Raw genomic sequence first — 14,526 nt, 5'->3', positions numbered from 1 at the left:
GGAGGGCAAATTAATTATATACATGTAAACTTCTACTGCAAATGAAGTAATGACGCTTCTCCCATCTCTGCTGCTGCCTTGTTGCCTACATCCGGGACCTTGCTCGTGCTCGGCCGCCCTCCCGGGCATGCGCAGTGAGAGCTGCGGCGCGGGGTCGTCCGTCCTCTGCTGGAATTTCCTCCCGACAGACTTCATCGCGGGGCCGAGCCAAACCTTCACGTGTGCTCGTGTATTTACCGGGCGAATTCCACGTGTGAGAGCCCCCACGGCCCGCCTCTGCACGGGACTGGAGGCTCCCCGCCCCCCGGAGTTCATAAAAGTTTAGCGCAGGTCTCGTCTGTGAGAATACTTGGAGGAATTACCAAGAAGTGGACACAGATTTGTCGCCGAGGCTGTTTTTTGATTTAGTGGTTAATAGATGACCCCAGACACGTTACGGCTGTAGGGACACAACAGCAGACAACAAGGAGGCAGATAAACAGCAGCTTCATTCAACAAGTTTGAATTAAGAAGATTTTTGTTTTTTTAACTTGGACTGCGGAGGACTGATAATGTGAGTACACTGAAGTTATGCTTGACATGTTTTTCTAAAGCATTTTGTTTGGTTATTTCTGTGTTTTATTAGTTCGTAAGCAACTGTAGAAACTTATCTGTGGTTTTTCTGTCAATATAGCCTGTAAGAGTTCATAAATAGTGTATTTTTTTTTTATTTTCAGCCCAATAATTGTATGTTTAGACGTTCAACAGACCTTCAGTTTTGTGCTCGTTTTAACCTTCGACCAGAAAAAAATACCCCTCAAGTCCCTCACTGGCCCCTTATTCAGAGGGTTATTTTGACAAGGCTGTGTATGGAGATGTCGAGGGAGGTCCAGGCTCCAGTGACAGCCCAGTTTGACTGCCTGACACGAGCTCCAGCCTCACGTGGAGCCGTGTAGTAAATGGGCAGGGTCGTGGAGCCGGTGCCTGCACGGCTCGCTCTCCCGCCACAGCCTTGAATCGCTCCTCTCTGCTCCGGCCCGCCCCGTCTCTCCGTGACGTCGCATCCCGTGAGCAGGAGGGGGGTGAAGAGATTTGGAGGGGGACCCTGTCCTTCACAGAAGTGCTCCCCCCAAAATCTCCAGCCCTCTTTCCCCTTAAAAATAAGGATTTAGTAGATTTTTTTAATTTTTAATTTTATTTTTTATTTTTTTATTTTTATAAAGTTTGGTCAAATCTCCCCACCTGACCTCAGCACACACAGGTCCACTGTTATGTAACAGTGGGTGGGGAAAGGTCACTGAAAACCTTTGATTAAAACAGATAACTGATCTTTTTTTTACTCTTTGACATTTTTATTTTTTTTATTGATGAATGAAAAGTGTCGTAAACTATTTACTAAATGTTTCAGGAAGTCATTTCCCTCAAAGTCCCTCATAATCTGCTTCATTCACGTGTAGACGTCTGACTCTACAATGTGTTTTTGCAACATCTCAAATCAAAATCAGATTTTTTTTTTCTGTCTGGATTTCAATCAGTGCCACAACTCCTCAAAACAAATCTTTTTTATAAAATAACTGTACACTGTAGAATAGTTGAGCCTTTCCTGAGAGTTATCATCACAGCTGAATTAAAACTTTCGATTGTACTTGGTTACAGTTTCTGTATTATCATTGGAAAATCTAGGTGTTTTTTGGTGAGTCAGAAAGTTGTATATTTTCGTTTCTTGGCTGTGTGAAACATGAATGAACAGCAGCTCCTGGAAAAATGCCACATGACATCAGACCTCAGACTGGTTCTGCTGTGTGGAGCGGCTGCAGTCAGGTCGGACGCAGCAGCAGAACTTGTTTTACAAGACTTATATCAACATTTTTATATATTTTTATGGAACAATTTGGCAGCAGGGGTCATTTTGAGGAGTTAGGCTCTGATCTATTTTATCTGTTTATTGGCAGATTTGTTTCTCTGTTTCCATTGTCATCCCACATAAAACCAGAACAGTCTCTGTGCTGAAGTGAACTATAATCCATTTAATCAGTGACAGTAAACTTCATTAGTGTCTTTCAAATTATTATTATTCTCAGTGACCTCAGCCCACCTAATGTGCTTTAGCTGGATAATTAGGGTGGGCTGGGCGGGCTCCTCTTTATCATTGTGTAAAATAGGAACCCTGCCCGGCCCTTCCCGGATGACTATAATGACTTATTATTCTCCAGGGACACAGCTGATTTCTTCCTGTAGCTCTCAGTTAAGTGCCACGGCCATTTAGCCCTCATACTGGGAATAGTGTGTGCAAGTACATCAATGTGGAGAGCATTGATTTAATAATAAGGCTCATAAATATAAATCTATGATCCTCATTAATTGCGGTTCATTGTAAGTTCTGTTGAGCTGACTGTGTGTACGTGGTCTGACACCGCCACCTAGAGGTGAGTCTGTGTGTCTGCAGCCATCACAGACTGTGCTGGAGATATGTCCTCACATGTCTGTCTGAGATTATGTCCAGGCATGTACCAGTGATTCACAGAGGAGGGCTCAGTGAGTCACTGGCTGCCTGGCCTCTTCTTATAAAGAGCTCACCAGTAACACCAGTCTGAGATGCTCTGTAGTCTTTAGTGAGGACACTTAAACTGATTGGAGCCATGGTAAGCCTGATTTCTACTTTTGAAATAGAAAAATAACCTCTTTGTTTAATTTAAGGTGGATTGTTGGCATTGATTAGAATGATTTTTCTCTTAATTTCTGCTGCCTTTTGTTCGTTTGCTTCTTTTATCTTTCTACAGATGTTTTTTGACCAAAAGAAAATTAATTTGCAGCCGGTTTGATAATCGTGTTTTAGCAGATTAATCGAGCCCTCCTGAGAGTGACAGTGGCACCCTCACTCTCTCAGCTGATCATTGTTGATGTCCAGCTGCATCTTTCCAACTAACCCTTTGTTGTTTATGTTTCCTTCAGTGCAGAATTATGGCTACCCACAAGCGGATCCTGAGCACCCTGGGGAACGGCCCCACTCGACGAAGCCTCTTCGGCCCAGTCGACCGAGAGCAGCTGCAGGCGGAGTACAAGGCCGCCCTGAGGAAAGACCTGGAGGAGGCATCGAAGCGCTGGGGCTTCGACTTCAAGTTGGACAAGCCTCTGGAGAGCAGCGACTTCCAGTGGGAGCACATCCCCGGAGCCAAGGTGCCGCTGCTCTACAGATCATGTAAGCTTGGTCTGGGGCAGGCGGAGGGTCAGAGGGCGGCTGTGTCAGCTGTCACACCCAAGAGAGGAAGGGTGCAGCGAAGACAGAACGAGAAGGAGAACATCCCATGTTCGCCAGAGAGAATCGCACTCTGCCTGGAGAAGATGGAGAAAACACCGCAGAAGAGAGAGAACAAAGGGCTGAAGAGGAAACAAACAAACCTGACAGGTACACATTCAGATATTCAAAGTGTGAGTGAGTGGACATGTGATGCGGTGTGGATTTGCACGAGCTTAACTTCCTGTTCTGTATCCCGACAGATTTCTATCAGGCCAAAAGAAGAGTTGTCGGAATGCCACGCAAATCCGGCGAGTGATTTCCGGTGCAGTTTACTGCAAAGGTGCCAAAATCCCAAAAGAACCACACAAGCAGCACTACACTCAGGAATACGACGCTCTGCACAGACTCTGCAAAGTCACTCATAAGGGGGCGATTCATCTGACAACAGAATGGACCTCAAACACACATTTCTCATTTCAGGTTAATTAGGGTACTGTATTCACTCTGAGGGGGGTTGGTGATTTACCCAGTGGTAAGAAGGGGACATTTGAGCAGAGGAGATTAACGGTAATCTCTTGAATCAGTGGATTTATACTCATTTGGATCATGGGGATGCCAAAGTGTTGACTGACATTTCCTACTGTACATTCCACAGCGCGGAAAAGGTAGAAACTCAGAGATACAACTGATAAATGCATTACTGTATACACTTGAAGCAGACGTCATGTTGGTAAAATGATTCTGTCTCTTAATGAAATCAAGGAGTGACTGTGACAACACTGCAGAATGAATGCGAATGCTATGGGATGAAGCCTTTGTTCAAACCCACTATTGTTTTTCTACGATGTTATTTCTTTATGTATCATGAGGGCTAGGAGGTTTTTTTACAGACATTTATTATACTTTATATATCCAGATGTACAGTCGTACTGTTTTTACCATCATGTACTCAAAGGAACATACTTGAAGAGTTCTCGATCTTGTACATGCTGTTGCTTTGCTTAGATGTTTAATGACAGAAGTGCCATCATGTCCTTTTCTTCTCTCCATCATCTGTATGGTAATCAATTTGCAAAGCAGATCTCCTGAAGTGCCCCTGCCCGGACTCTGACATGTGTACAGCACCAGATACTGTAGGTTAAGAGTGTTGCACCATGTCTTAAAAACACACATATTTAGGTTTATTTAGATATATATCAGAGATTTATCTAGAGTTTAATACAGCCTGTTGAGTAGCATCATCATTAAAACACTGCAGTATTGCACATACATCTGATAGATGGTGTTATTAAAACACCAACGTTTTAGTGCCTTTAGGTCACTTATTTTGGTATTTCAAGCTCCATAAAGGACAATCAGAAGAAAATGTTCTCAGAAACACATATTATTGAGTAAGCTAGCTGCTTCTTGCTTTTCTATTTGGACACATAGTGCAATTCTAACAGACAGTGTGTTATTTTCTGCCTCACAACAAAACGCATGCTTGTATCATGACACTTATTAGGCCATGTTGGCAAATCCTGCTGCTATGGGTAATCTGAGTGGGTGTCTGACAAGGTCACAGTGATGCTAAACTGACAGCTTAGATATGTTTTCCGTTGTAAACGCAAACCTAAGCAAATGACAGCATTCCCCCGAACAATGAATGCACTTCTGTTGATAGATGCTTGTGCACAGGACCCTATATATTGTTTTATGTTAAAGCTACAAATGAAAAAAATCTATCCTTTATTTATTGTGTTACTTTTCCTTGTGTTAGTTTTCGTTTAATAATTATGAGAATTCCAAATTCCAATAAAATGTTGAAATGAAGTTTTTGTGGATGTTTTGCTTTATTGTGGGGTGTGTGTGTGTGTGTGTGTGTGTGTGTGTGCTGATGTGTGTGTGAAAAGTACTGAAGTATTATCACTATATATATTCAAGTATCAAAAGTAAAAGTACTCATCTTTAAGGTTTAACACATGATACCCAAGTATGACTTTTGGGTACTTTTACAACACTGGTTATTTTACAATATTGTACTTATTGCAAATACCATTACAATGCGGTAATTGGTCAAAGTGGAGCAAATTTAAACTATTTTCTATGCTCATTTAATCTTTAAAAGGCATCAGATTTTTAAACATGTCAGTCAACAGATAATGGCTCGTACAGATTGGAATAATATAAAAGTAAAATGAACTTCATCTCAACTGACTGCAACAGTGCAAGTGCAATGTTTGCGATGTGGGGCTTTTATTCGTGAAAGAACATTTTTACATGGTGGCGTTCTTTTATTTACCCAAGTCAATTTCTGAATAGTTTCTTCACCACTAGTATTCAGTCTGTGGGCCGGGGCCACCTCTGCACTACTGGTACTTAAGTGTGTGTTTACTGGGAAACACCCAGGTGTGAACATGTGGTTTTGTGTAACATTCCTTCCTCCTCCAGCCTTGTGCTATGAAGACGATTACTTATGATCATTAGAGTAACAGAAGTGTCTCTGGTGCCCCCTACAGAAATGTTTTGAGGAATTAAAAGAGGAAAATATGTTCTCATCCATGGGCAGGGTGTAGCATATAATGATCAAAGGTAATCAGATGGGTGGATAACAATTCAACGCCATTAATTAATATGAGCTAATATATAAGGAAACATTTCAGCCTGTCATTGGTCTCTTTATGTTGTATTTTGTGTATCTGGTGCCCTGGACAGGGGAGGAATATAACCAAGTTATTTTAAATACAACACATTGATATAGACTAAACTACCCAACAGGATATACTGCTGTTAAAATTAGCTCCAGCTACATGTGCTCTGACATGAGCGCAGCAGTAGTAATCCAATACTAAGTGCTCTTGATACTTTAAGTACATCTTTCTGATAATACTTATGTTCTTTTACTTAAAGGATAAGTTCACACAAAAACGATAATTCAGTCATTATCTAGTCTAGCCCTCTCACAGATGGAAAGTCGGGTGCAGTTTTGTGGTTCACAAAGCATTACTAGAGCTTCACAGCAGAACAATGTTCTCCTAAACTGTGTTCTGGGACCTTATTTTCCTCTGAGAACAGCTTGTTTATTCAGGAATGGAAATAGTTTGTATTATTACCTCATTAATATCGTAAATATTACAATTCTGAGTTTGAATTTCTTCTCCAAAACTACATAGTGCCTCTTTGAAGAAACATTTCACCCCAAAATTATAATTCAGTCATTGTCCCCATGCAGATTGAAAGTCTGGTTTAGTTTCATAGTCCATGAAACATTTCTGGAGCTTCACAGCAAAACAGCTTTGCAGCATTCTTCTAAACAACTGAAGTAGATGGGGACTCAATTTGGGATCTCAGGGCTCTCTGAGATTTGAATCATGGCGGACGAGCCGTCTGCAGCCATTTTATGTTTGTGCGATTGTTTAAACAAGTCCGCAGCTCCTTCACTTGCTGTTTTGCTGTGAAGCTCCAGAAATGTTTTGTGGACTAAGAAACTTCAGGTCGTCAATCGACAATGACTGAATTTTCATTTTTGGGTGAACTTATCCTTTAAATAGAAATGTTACTGCATAAAGAGTATTTTTACACTGTTCACAATCTGAAAACATCTTCCACTTGAGTGCCTTGAAGTGGCTCCCTTTCATGCCACATCCTGTCCGTGGATGGAGGCTTATGTTATTGTTCCTTTTTGACATTTCCTTCAGGTTTGTCTCCAAGATGTTGCTGACACCTTGTTCACATCTGGGTTTAGTGGACATCCCTCTACAGACAGCCCAGAGGGAGATCTGAAGCCGCCGTAAGTGGCTCAAACACCTCACTTCTTCTCCCTTTGTGGGGAAGGTAAATTCAGAGAGTGAGTCACTGCTCAGACAGACGCTGTGTGCTTTGGCACCACATCACTGCAGCCCCACATCAGCAGCACACTGGGTGTATGTGTTTGTATTGAGGCGGGGTTGGTGGTTTGGGGGATGAAAGGCCTGGAGCAAGGCCCTGCCACACAGGCCCTGCTGTGTTCCCTCCCTCCCTCCCTCCCTGTGCCTCTCCTCTGGCCTCAGCAGCACAGAGGCACCTGCACGCCTGCGCTAAGCTCTCCCATCCCCCCGCCCATTTCCCTCCATCATCTGTCCCTTAGCTCCCACATCCATTATAGGGCAGGACAGCTAGCCTTTGCGTTTAGACTGAGAGAGAGGGAGAGCGAGGTGGTGAAACAGAGGGAGGCGGAGGGAGCATATGACACAAAGGGGGAGAGAGAGAGGGAGAGAGAGAGAGAGAGAGAGAGATCAGAGCATAAGAGAGGGAGAGAGGGGGAGGCTGCAGATATCGATGGCATTAACAATGGAGCATTAGGATCCAGAGAGGGGATAGTCAGCCACACAACGGGGCTGAGGGCTACAGATATTTGAGGAGGGGGGCTCCTCCTCGGTGAGCACAGGGGGAGGAGGAGGAGGGAGGAGGAGGAGGATGGGCCTCGAACACAGACTTGCAATGGCACTGCAAAAATTGGATTAAAGCAGTATGGTAACGTTTTCTGATTTAATTTCTCGCTGTGCTGCTTGTGTCTCATCCTCATGTGCTCGCATCCATCCATCGTGCGTCTCGAGGAGGGCACACACACACACGCACACACACACACACTCAGGCATCATCCCCTCCTGTCCTCCTGTTTTGTTTTTTTTTGTTGGTTTTTTTTTTTCATGCCATAGACATCTGTCATCTCCATCCTCATCACAGCCCCGCTTCTCGTTTCACCACCGGACCGTCTCCCTCCTGTGTCATTAGATTGTTGTTGTTGTTGTTGTTGTGTGTTTTCCACCGATGGACACCGCATCGCCTTGCTCGCACGAGCCACCGCTTAGCTTCTGCATAAGCATCTCACTTTCTCTGACAAGATGAGGAAAAACGATTAACCACCAGGGACTGCAGTCATCTGTTCGCTGCTCACTGTGATTGTAACCTACTTTGTCTGTTTTTTGGGGGGTTTATTTTGAAACGTAGCACAGTTTGAACAGCGTATATAGGCTGTATATATTTAATAATAGCACTCGTGCTCATTTCACACTGTCACGCAAATACAACGCACATAATCCTCGCACCGTCCCGCCTGCAGGGATGAGAGCAGCGCTGTGACATGTTTTGGTGTCATGTGTCCGCCTGAGCTCATGTTTGCAGGCTCTGATTACACTGATGTGACGTCAGGCAGAGGGTCATTAGCGAGCCCTCCATCTGCTGTGCAACACACAAAGATATAATACTGACCAGGGGATCCCCTCGTGTGGAGAGGAGGTGTCCGCACAGGGCGCATTGTTTAATAACCAGTGTGATCGCAGGCTTCACAGGAGACAGGTTGAGGTCATCACCGTTATCATACTGCACGTGTCACCATCATGGTTGTCTTTAATGTCTTATCCCTCATATATAGCTCATGCACTTTATTATGAAGGGTGTCTTAAAGTGACTGGTCTGTAGTGCAGCTGAGTTTCTGAGGCAGTGCAGGCCAGGAAGCAGTGTAATTATGCCTCATCTAATTAATGCATGATGGCCTTTCTGTGTACTCTCTGATGCCTCCACCAAATCAATTAGGGGCATTACCACCAGGGGAGGAGAGGAAATACCTGCAAGTTTATTTATATTCTAAGGAGCAGTTCTCCCAAAACTGCTGCAACTTGTTACACAGAGCCCCTTTAACCTATAATTATCATTTATGAGTTTGTTTGGATGTAGTAATAACGTAAATATGCAAAGCAGCTAGTAACTTAAGCTGTTAGAATGAATGTAAAAAGGATTGTATTTCCTCTAAAATGTATGTGGAGTAGCATGACATGGAAAGGCCGGACAGGTGCAAGTAGCTTACCTCAAAAGTATATTTAAAGGATTAGTTCAACCAAATATGAGTTTTCAGTCGTTATCTACTCACCCTCAAGCTGATGGAAAGTCAGGTGAAGTTTCATAGTCCACAAAACATTTCAGGAGCTTCACAGCGAAACAGCGTGGCATCATTCTCCTGAACAACTGAAGTAGCCGGGGACTTGTTTTAAAACGTGAACAAACAACTGAAAAAAGCAGAAAATGGCTCCATTCAGCCTGATTGGCGAGATTCAAATCTCCCAGAGACCAGAGATCCCGAATTGGTTTGAAAAGACAATTATAACTCCACTTTTGAAGCCAAAATGTTTATTGTCGGTGCTAAGCTAAAGGCGTTAGCACACACCTATCTGAAGTGGGTCAAGGGTGTGAATAATGTCTTTTGAATCAGTTTGGGATCTCTGGGCTTCTGGAGACTTGGATTACGCCAGACGAGTTGCAAGGAGTCGTTGTATGTTTTTTTTGTGTCACCAGCTTCAGTTGTTCAGGAGAACACTGTTTTGCTGTGAAGCTTCAAAAATGTTTTGTGGACTATGAAACTTAACCTGACTTTCATCTGCATGAGGATCAATAGAAAATGGCAGAATTTTCATTTTGGGGTAAAACGTTCCTTTAAGAGTCAGCGATTCCCTAATGATGAAGAATAAGCAGGAAGTATCCTCCAACAAACTCTGTTATTCTATTATTAGTCTATTCAGTGTCTTTGCTGACGTTGAAAAGACGTCCTGCGGAGAGGCAGAATTTAATTTTTGTGACGTCTTTTCATTGTTCACTAGTGATGTCCAAGTTTGGACTATCTTTTCAACTTCAGTCACAGACGTCTAAAGAACGTCTTGTTTTGGTCATGAAACCTTGGAATATTATGAATATGATGAAGGTTGGTGACCAAAACATCAGATGTCATCGAGCTGACGAATAGCTCCCCTGGTAAAGGGCTACTGAGGTTGAGTATCAGGGTTGAAATCCATCTTGTATTTTTTGATGCATGAAGTAAAATTTTGCTGTCATGAAAACTGTCATGAAATTTTGTACCACAAGAAGTTCTTTAGAAAGCTGAAGTTGAAAAGATGTCAAAATTACATTGTAAAAATGATCATTTTGAAGCCTGTAAGGACGTCACTTGGGCATCAATGGTGAACGCTGAAAAGACTTTCATTCTGGCTCTCCACTGGACGTCTTTTCAACATCAGCAAAGTAGCTGAAAAGACGTCTTTTGGATGTTTTCACTCAGCGGGTTGATGATAGCTACAGGGCAAATTGAGACAAAGTTCAGTTTTGTGTTTAAGTTTATTTATTTTTGTTCAATTATTATTGGGAATAATAAAATATATATGCTGAATTGTATGTTTGCCAATGTTCAGCTGACCTGCCGTGCCTGACTAAAATACTCTCTGGGCTCTAATGGAACAAATTCATTAAATGTGTACCAATTGAACACTTTGTCTATATCTTTTTCCTTGACATTCTTAGAAAATGATTAAAAAATTACAGACCTGTTACTGATATTTGACGTACTGACTATAAAGGAACCCACAGTTTGTTTGTTATGGCACCATCAGATGGATATTCCACTTAAGTTTGAGCTAAACTTTTTCATATTTCTGAAATATTTTACTTGAATAGATTCTAACACGTGTGATGCTTCTTCTACTTCAGTAAAGTCATGTTAATAGCTCTTTATCTGGAGAAGTTGCAGTACTCTCTGCAGCCCTGTTCACCTCCTCCTGCCCTCTCCTCCCCTCAGCTGGACAAGAGCGAGGTGGCAACTCTAGGCTTACCCTCCACTACCAGCCATGGAGGCTCTGACAGCAACATCAGTGCGGACGGAGCGGGAGCGGGGGCGGCAGCAGCAGCAGCAGCAGCAGCAGCAGCAGCGTCTGGGGTCATGTCCGGGGGTGCAGAGTGTTCAGGGACCGGTGAGCCACAGAGGACGCGTGCAGCTCTGGAGCACCTGCAGCAGAAGATCCTAAAGGTCACTGAGCAGATTCGTGTGGAGCAGGAGGCCCGTGACGACAACGTTGCAGAGTACCTGAAGTTGGCCCACAACGCAGACAAACAGCAGGCGTCCAGGATCAAGCAGGTGTTCGAGAAGAAGAATCAGAAGTCAGCACAGACCATCGCACACTTGCACAAGAAACTAGAGCACTATCACAAGAAGCTTAAGGAGATAGAACAGGTAGGTGAGCAAGTGGAGCAGTTGAATCTGAGCTTGTGATGTCTTCCTGCGAAGCTGCTTTTGAATAATTACCTCATGACTGACTCAAACAAGTGTTGAGCTATCTTTATGAGGACAGTTGTGTCCAAATATAGACTGATGATTCTCATCTGCTAACACTTATTTAAACCAATGCATCATCCTGTGTCTCACCTAAATCTCTACAGGGCCTGCTCTCCTCATCTATCTTCCTGCAGTTCTCTCCCTTAAACCTAATCACCTCTCTCCCACCTTTGAGATCCTCCACTTCTCTGCTTCCTCATTTCTCTTCCCTCTCTACAGAATGGACCAGCCCGGCAGCCTAAGGATGTCCTGCGGGACATGCAGCAGGGATTGAAGGACGTTGGGGCCAACGTTCGTGCTGGGATAAGTGGTTTCGGAGGTGGAGTAGTCGAAGGGGTCAAAGGCGGAGTCACTGCCCTCACTCACACAGCCGTGGTCTCCAAGCCTAGAGAGTTTGCCAGCCTCATCAGGAACAAGTTTGGCAGCGCAGATAACATTGCTCACTTAAAGGACTCGCTCGAGGACGGAGTCGGGGGCCACTCAGACGACGCCCCCACACCTCGTGCCCTGAGTGGAAGTGCCACTCTGGTCTCCAGCCCAAAGTACGGCAGCGACGACGAGTGCTCCAGCGCCACGTCAGGCTCCGGAGCAGGCAGTAATTCAGGTGGTGCAGGGGGAGGAGGAGGAGGAGGGCTCTTAGGACCAACCATGGGGAGTCCCAGACTGGACGGGCACCACCACCACCACCATCACATGCACAGCTCATGGGACTCTCTACTTGAGGGCCTGCAGGAGATCAAAGCCAGCCAGGCACACATGGAGGACGCCATCGAGGACATGAAGGGCCAGCTGCAGAGTGACTACTCCTACATGACACAGTGCCTGCAAGAGGAGAGATACAGGTACACATCCAAAAAACAAACAAACAGTGACACACAATATTCTCTTTACTTACAGTCAACAAATCCCATGAAAAGACCAAAAACATCATCACATCAGTCCGGCCTGTCACATTTATTCTTACTGAAGATGTAAATCCGTTAAACAAGTCATAAATATAAACTTTGATTTTTAAAACAGACAAAATAATTTCATTTCAGAGCTGGGCACTGTAGTTTCTGCCAAACTTTACCCAAAAAGGAGTAAATTGTGAACTTGTTGGGAACTATTTTCAGCTGCAGATTAATAGACATTCGTTTGCAAGCATTTACTGTAGCATGAAGGTTTGATCACCTAAAGCAATCTACAGTGCCCATGTTCATCGTAGTCAAGGACCTTTTCAGCCAGTTCAACAGTGTGTCTCATGATGTGGTTTTGATAGTTGTTTGACAACAATGGAGGACTAGGGCACAGAGGAATAAGCTCTATGAGGCGTCGGATACATGGAAAACACCTTAACTTGGAGACTGTTTAAAAGTTTTAGCTCGATGATCTCATTTTGAGGATTCTTGTGTGCATTTTGTGCTGTAATGGTTCAGGTATGAGAGACTTGAAGAACAGCTGAATGACCTAACAGAGCTTCACCAGAATGAGATGACTAATCTCAAACAGGAACTCGCCAGCATGGAGGAAAAAGTCGCCTACCAGTCCTACGAGCGAGCGAGGGACATTCAGGTAAAAAAACATTACAACCCCTAAAAACGTGACCTCTAACCAACAACAATTCACAAAACACAACAACAATTCAGCAGATGCAACACCATTTTTATTGAACTTTGTGAAACGTGTTTTCTAAGATGTCTTGCTTTCTGAAATGTTGTTATGTTTTTCATTCATTGTATTCAGGGCCTATAAAGATCCTGCTGTGATTACTGTGTGTGTGTTTGTACATACAGGAGGCTGTGGAGTCGTGCCTGACCCGCATCACCAAGCTGGAGCTGCAGCAGCAGCAGCAGCAGGTCGTCCAGTTGGAGGGAGTGGAGAACGCCAATGCTCGAGCTCTGCTGGGCAAACTCATCAATGTAATCCTTGCGCTCATGGCCGTGTTGCTGGTCTTCGTCTCCACCTTGGCCAACTTCATCACCCCGCTGATGAAGACCCGAGCTCGAGTGGCCTCCACCGTCCTGCTGACCCTGCTGCTGTTCGTCCTGTGGAAGCAGTGGGACTTTGTGGAGCCGTGGCTGCTGCCCAGCTGAGCTCCCTGCATGAGAGAGACTCAAGAGGGGACCAGAAGCCGGTTTCAACTCACTTAGGGACGCAGAGACCGAAATAGAATGAGTGAAAAGGTGGAGCATCTGAGGACAAAACATGGCACTTTTAGTTGAGGAGTGATCGGGCTGAGAGGTGTTTACAAGGAACGAACTGAAATTCTCTGCTAGCCAAGCAACAAAAGACTTCATCTCATCTCGCCCAGATCTGTTGGTGTTGATGACCAATCATCGATTGCATTGCTGTCACCAAAAAACTGAGTTTCTTGGAAGAAATCTTTGGATCGTCTTTTTCTAATTATTTATGATACATGAATTACGAAGACTAGAACAACTTATAATGACTTTAAAATGCTGATCATGTTCGCTGTAACCTTCATGTTGAAGCTTTAGTATATTTGAGAGGAAAAGGGTTTTTTCATGAATGTTATGTGCTCATGCATGTCCTCATATGTGCACTAAGATGCATCTAGCTGGCATGAGTTGACATTTCATTAATGACAAAATGAATCTTCTATAACTGCCATTATGTTGTCAGAAATACAGTGCAGATATGTTGTACATTCCTGGTTTGTTTCACATCCTGCTCTGGTGTTGAAGCAGTGCTTTTAGACGCATTTCTTTCTTCTTTTGTCTTTTTCATGAAGTAGAACGAACTGTAAGAAAAAAAAAACTGTTGATAACTGCGACCACGATTCACCACAGTAATTCAACGATGTAAAATCTCTTCTGTCCATAAATGCTCTTTCATAACCACTATTGTAGAACTGCTACTCTCCACAGTGTCAAATTAACTGGCATGTCAAATTGTATCAAAGTTTATATCCAGTTTGCAAAAAACATTATTGCTGTTTTATTAAACAATGTAAGAAATAAATGATTTCATATATTAGGCTGACCTTGAATATATCCTCATGGTCCTTCTGCTGAGGCTGAACTTTTTGACTGAAATAATCTCAGACAGGATAAGAGAGAGACATCTTCCCATAATCACATACTTTCCAATAAAGTACCTTTTTAAAGCGTTTATAAACTTTAACTAATAGCTTTATTATTAACAGTTGACAAAATATTTTATAAAGCTATACAGATGCCATCAATGACAGCAA

At 43.5% G+C, this 14,526-nt stretch overlaps 2 protein-coding genes across 3 annotated transcripts; both read left to right on the top strand.

Annotated features, from left to right (window-relative positions):
* Window positions 1–103: 103 nt before the first annotated feature.
* cdkn1a (cyclin dependent kinase inhibitor 1A) lies at window positions 104–5,029 on the top strand. 2 transcript variants are annotated; one of them, XM_084347391.1, is made up of 3 exons: window positions 104–553; window positions 2,932–3,385; window positions 3,478–5,029. In XM_084347391.1, the coding sequence occupies exons 2-3, from the start codon at window positions 2,941–2,943 to the stop codon at window positions 3,531–3,533; spliced, it is 501 nt and encodes a 166-aa protein (XP_084203517.1). In that variant the 5' UTR covers window positions 104–553; window positions 2,932–2,940; the 3' UTR covers window positions 3,534–5,029. The 2 variants fall into 2 exon arrangements, with proteins under 2 accessions (XP_084203517.1, XP_084203516.1); XM_084347390.1 differs by lacking the exon at window positions 104–553 and adding an exon at window positions 2,534–2,621.
* A 2,333-nt stretch (window positions 5,030–7,362) lies between these two features.
* tmcc2 (transmembrane and coiled-coil domain family 2) lies at window positions 7,363–14,315 on the top strand. The gene is made up of 5 exons (XM_084348463.1): window positions 7,363–7,708; window positions 10,797–11,228; window positions 11,550–12,172; window positions 12,749–12,884; window positions 13,106–14,315. Exons 1-5 carry the CDS (start codon window positions 7,706–7,708, stop codon window positions 13,403–13,405), a joined length of 1,494 nt encoding a protein of 497 aa, XP_084204589.1. The 5' UTR covers window positions 7,363–7,705; the 3' UTR covers window positions 13,406–14,315.
* Window positions 14,316–14,526: the final 211 nt, after the last annotated feature.

This window comes from Pagrus pagrus, assembly GCF_965226575.1.
Source record: "Pagrus pagrus genome assembly, chromosome: 3".
In the NCBI taxonomy this organism is placed as follows: domain Eukaryota; kingdom Metazoa; phylum Chordata; class Actinopteri; order Spariformes; family Sparidae; genus Pagrus; species Pagrus pagrus.
The sequence above is the reverse complement of the archived record's forward strand: the minus strand, read 5'-3'. Positions and strand labels throughout refer to the sequence as shown.

Excerpts from the sequence above, each read along its gene's own strand:
- tmcc2 (XM_084348463.1), top strand. Across the intron at positions 12,173-12,748 it reads CTGCAAGAGGAGAGATACAG|GTATGAGAGACTTGAAGAAC; the intron begins GTACACATCCAA and ends GTAATGGTTCAG. Across the intron at positions 12,885-13,105 it reads AGCGAGCGAGGGACATTCAG|GAGGCTGTGGAGTCGTGCCT; the intron begins GTAAAAAAACAT and ends TTGTACATACAG.
- cdkn1a (XM_084347390.1), top strand. Across the intron at positions 3,386-3,477 it reads GAAACAAACAAACCTGACAG|ATTTCTATCAGGCCAAAAGA; the intron begins GTACACATTCAG and ends GTATCCCGACAG.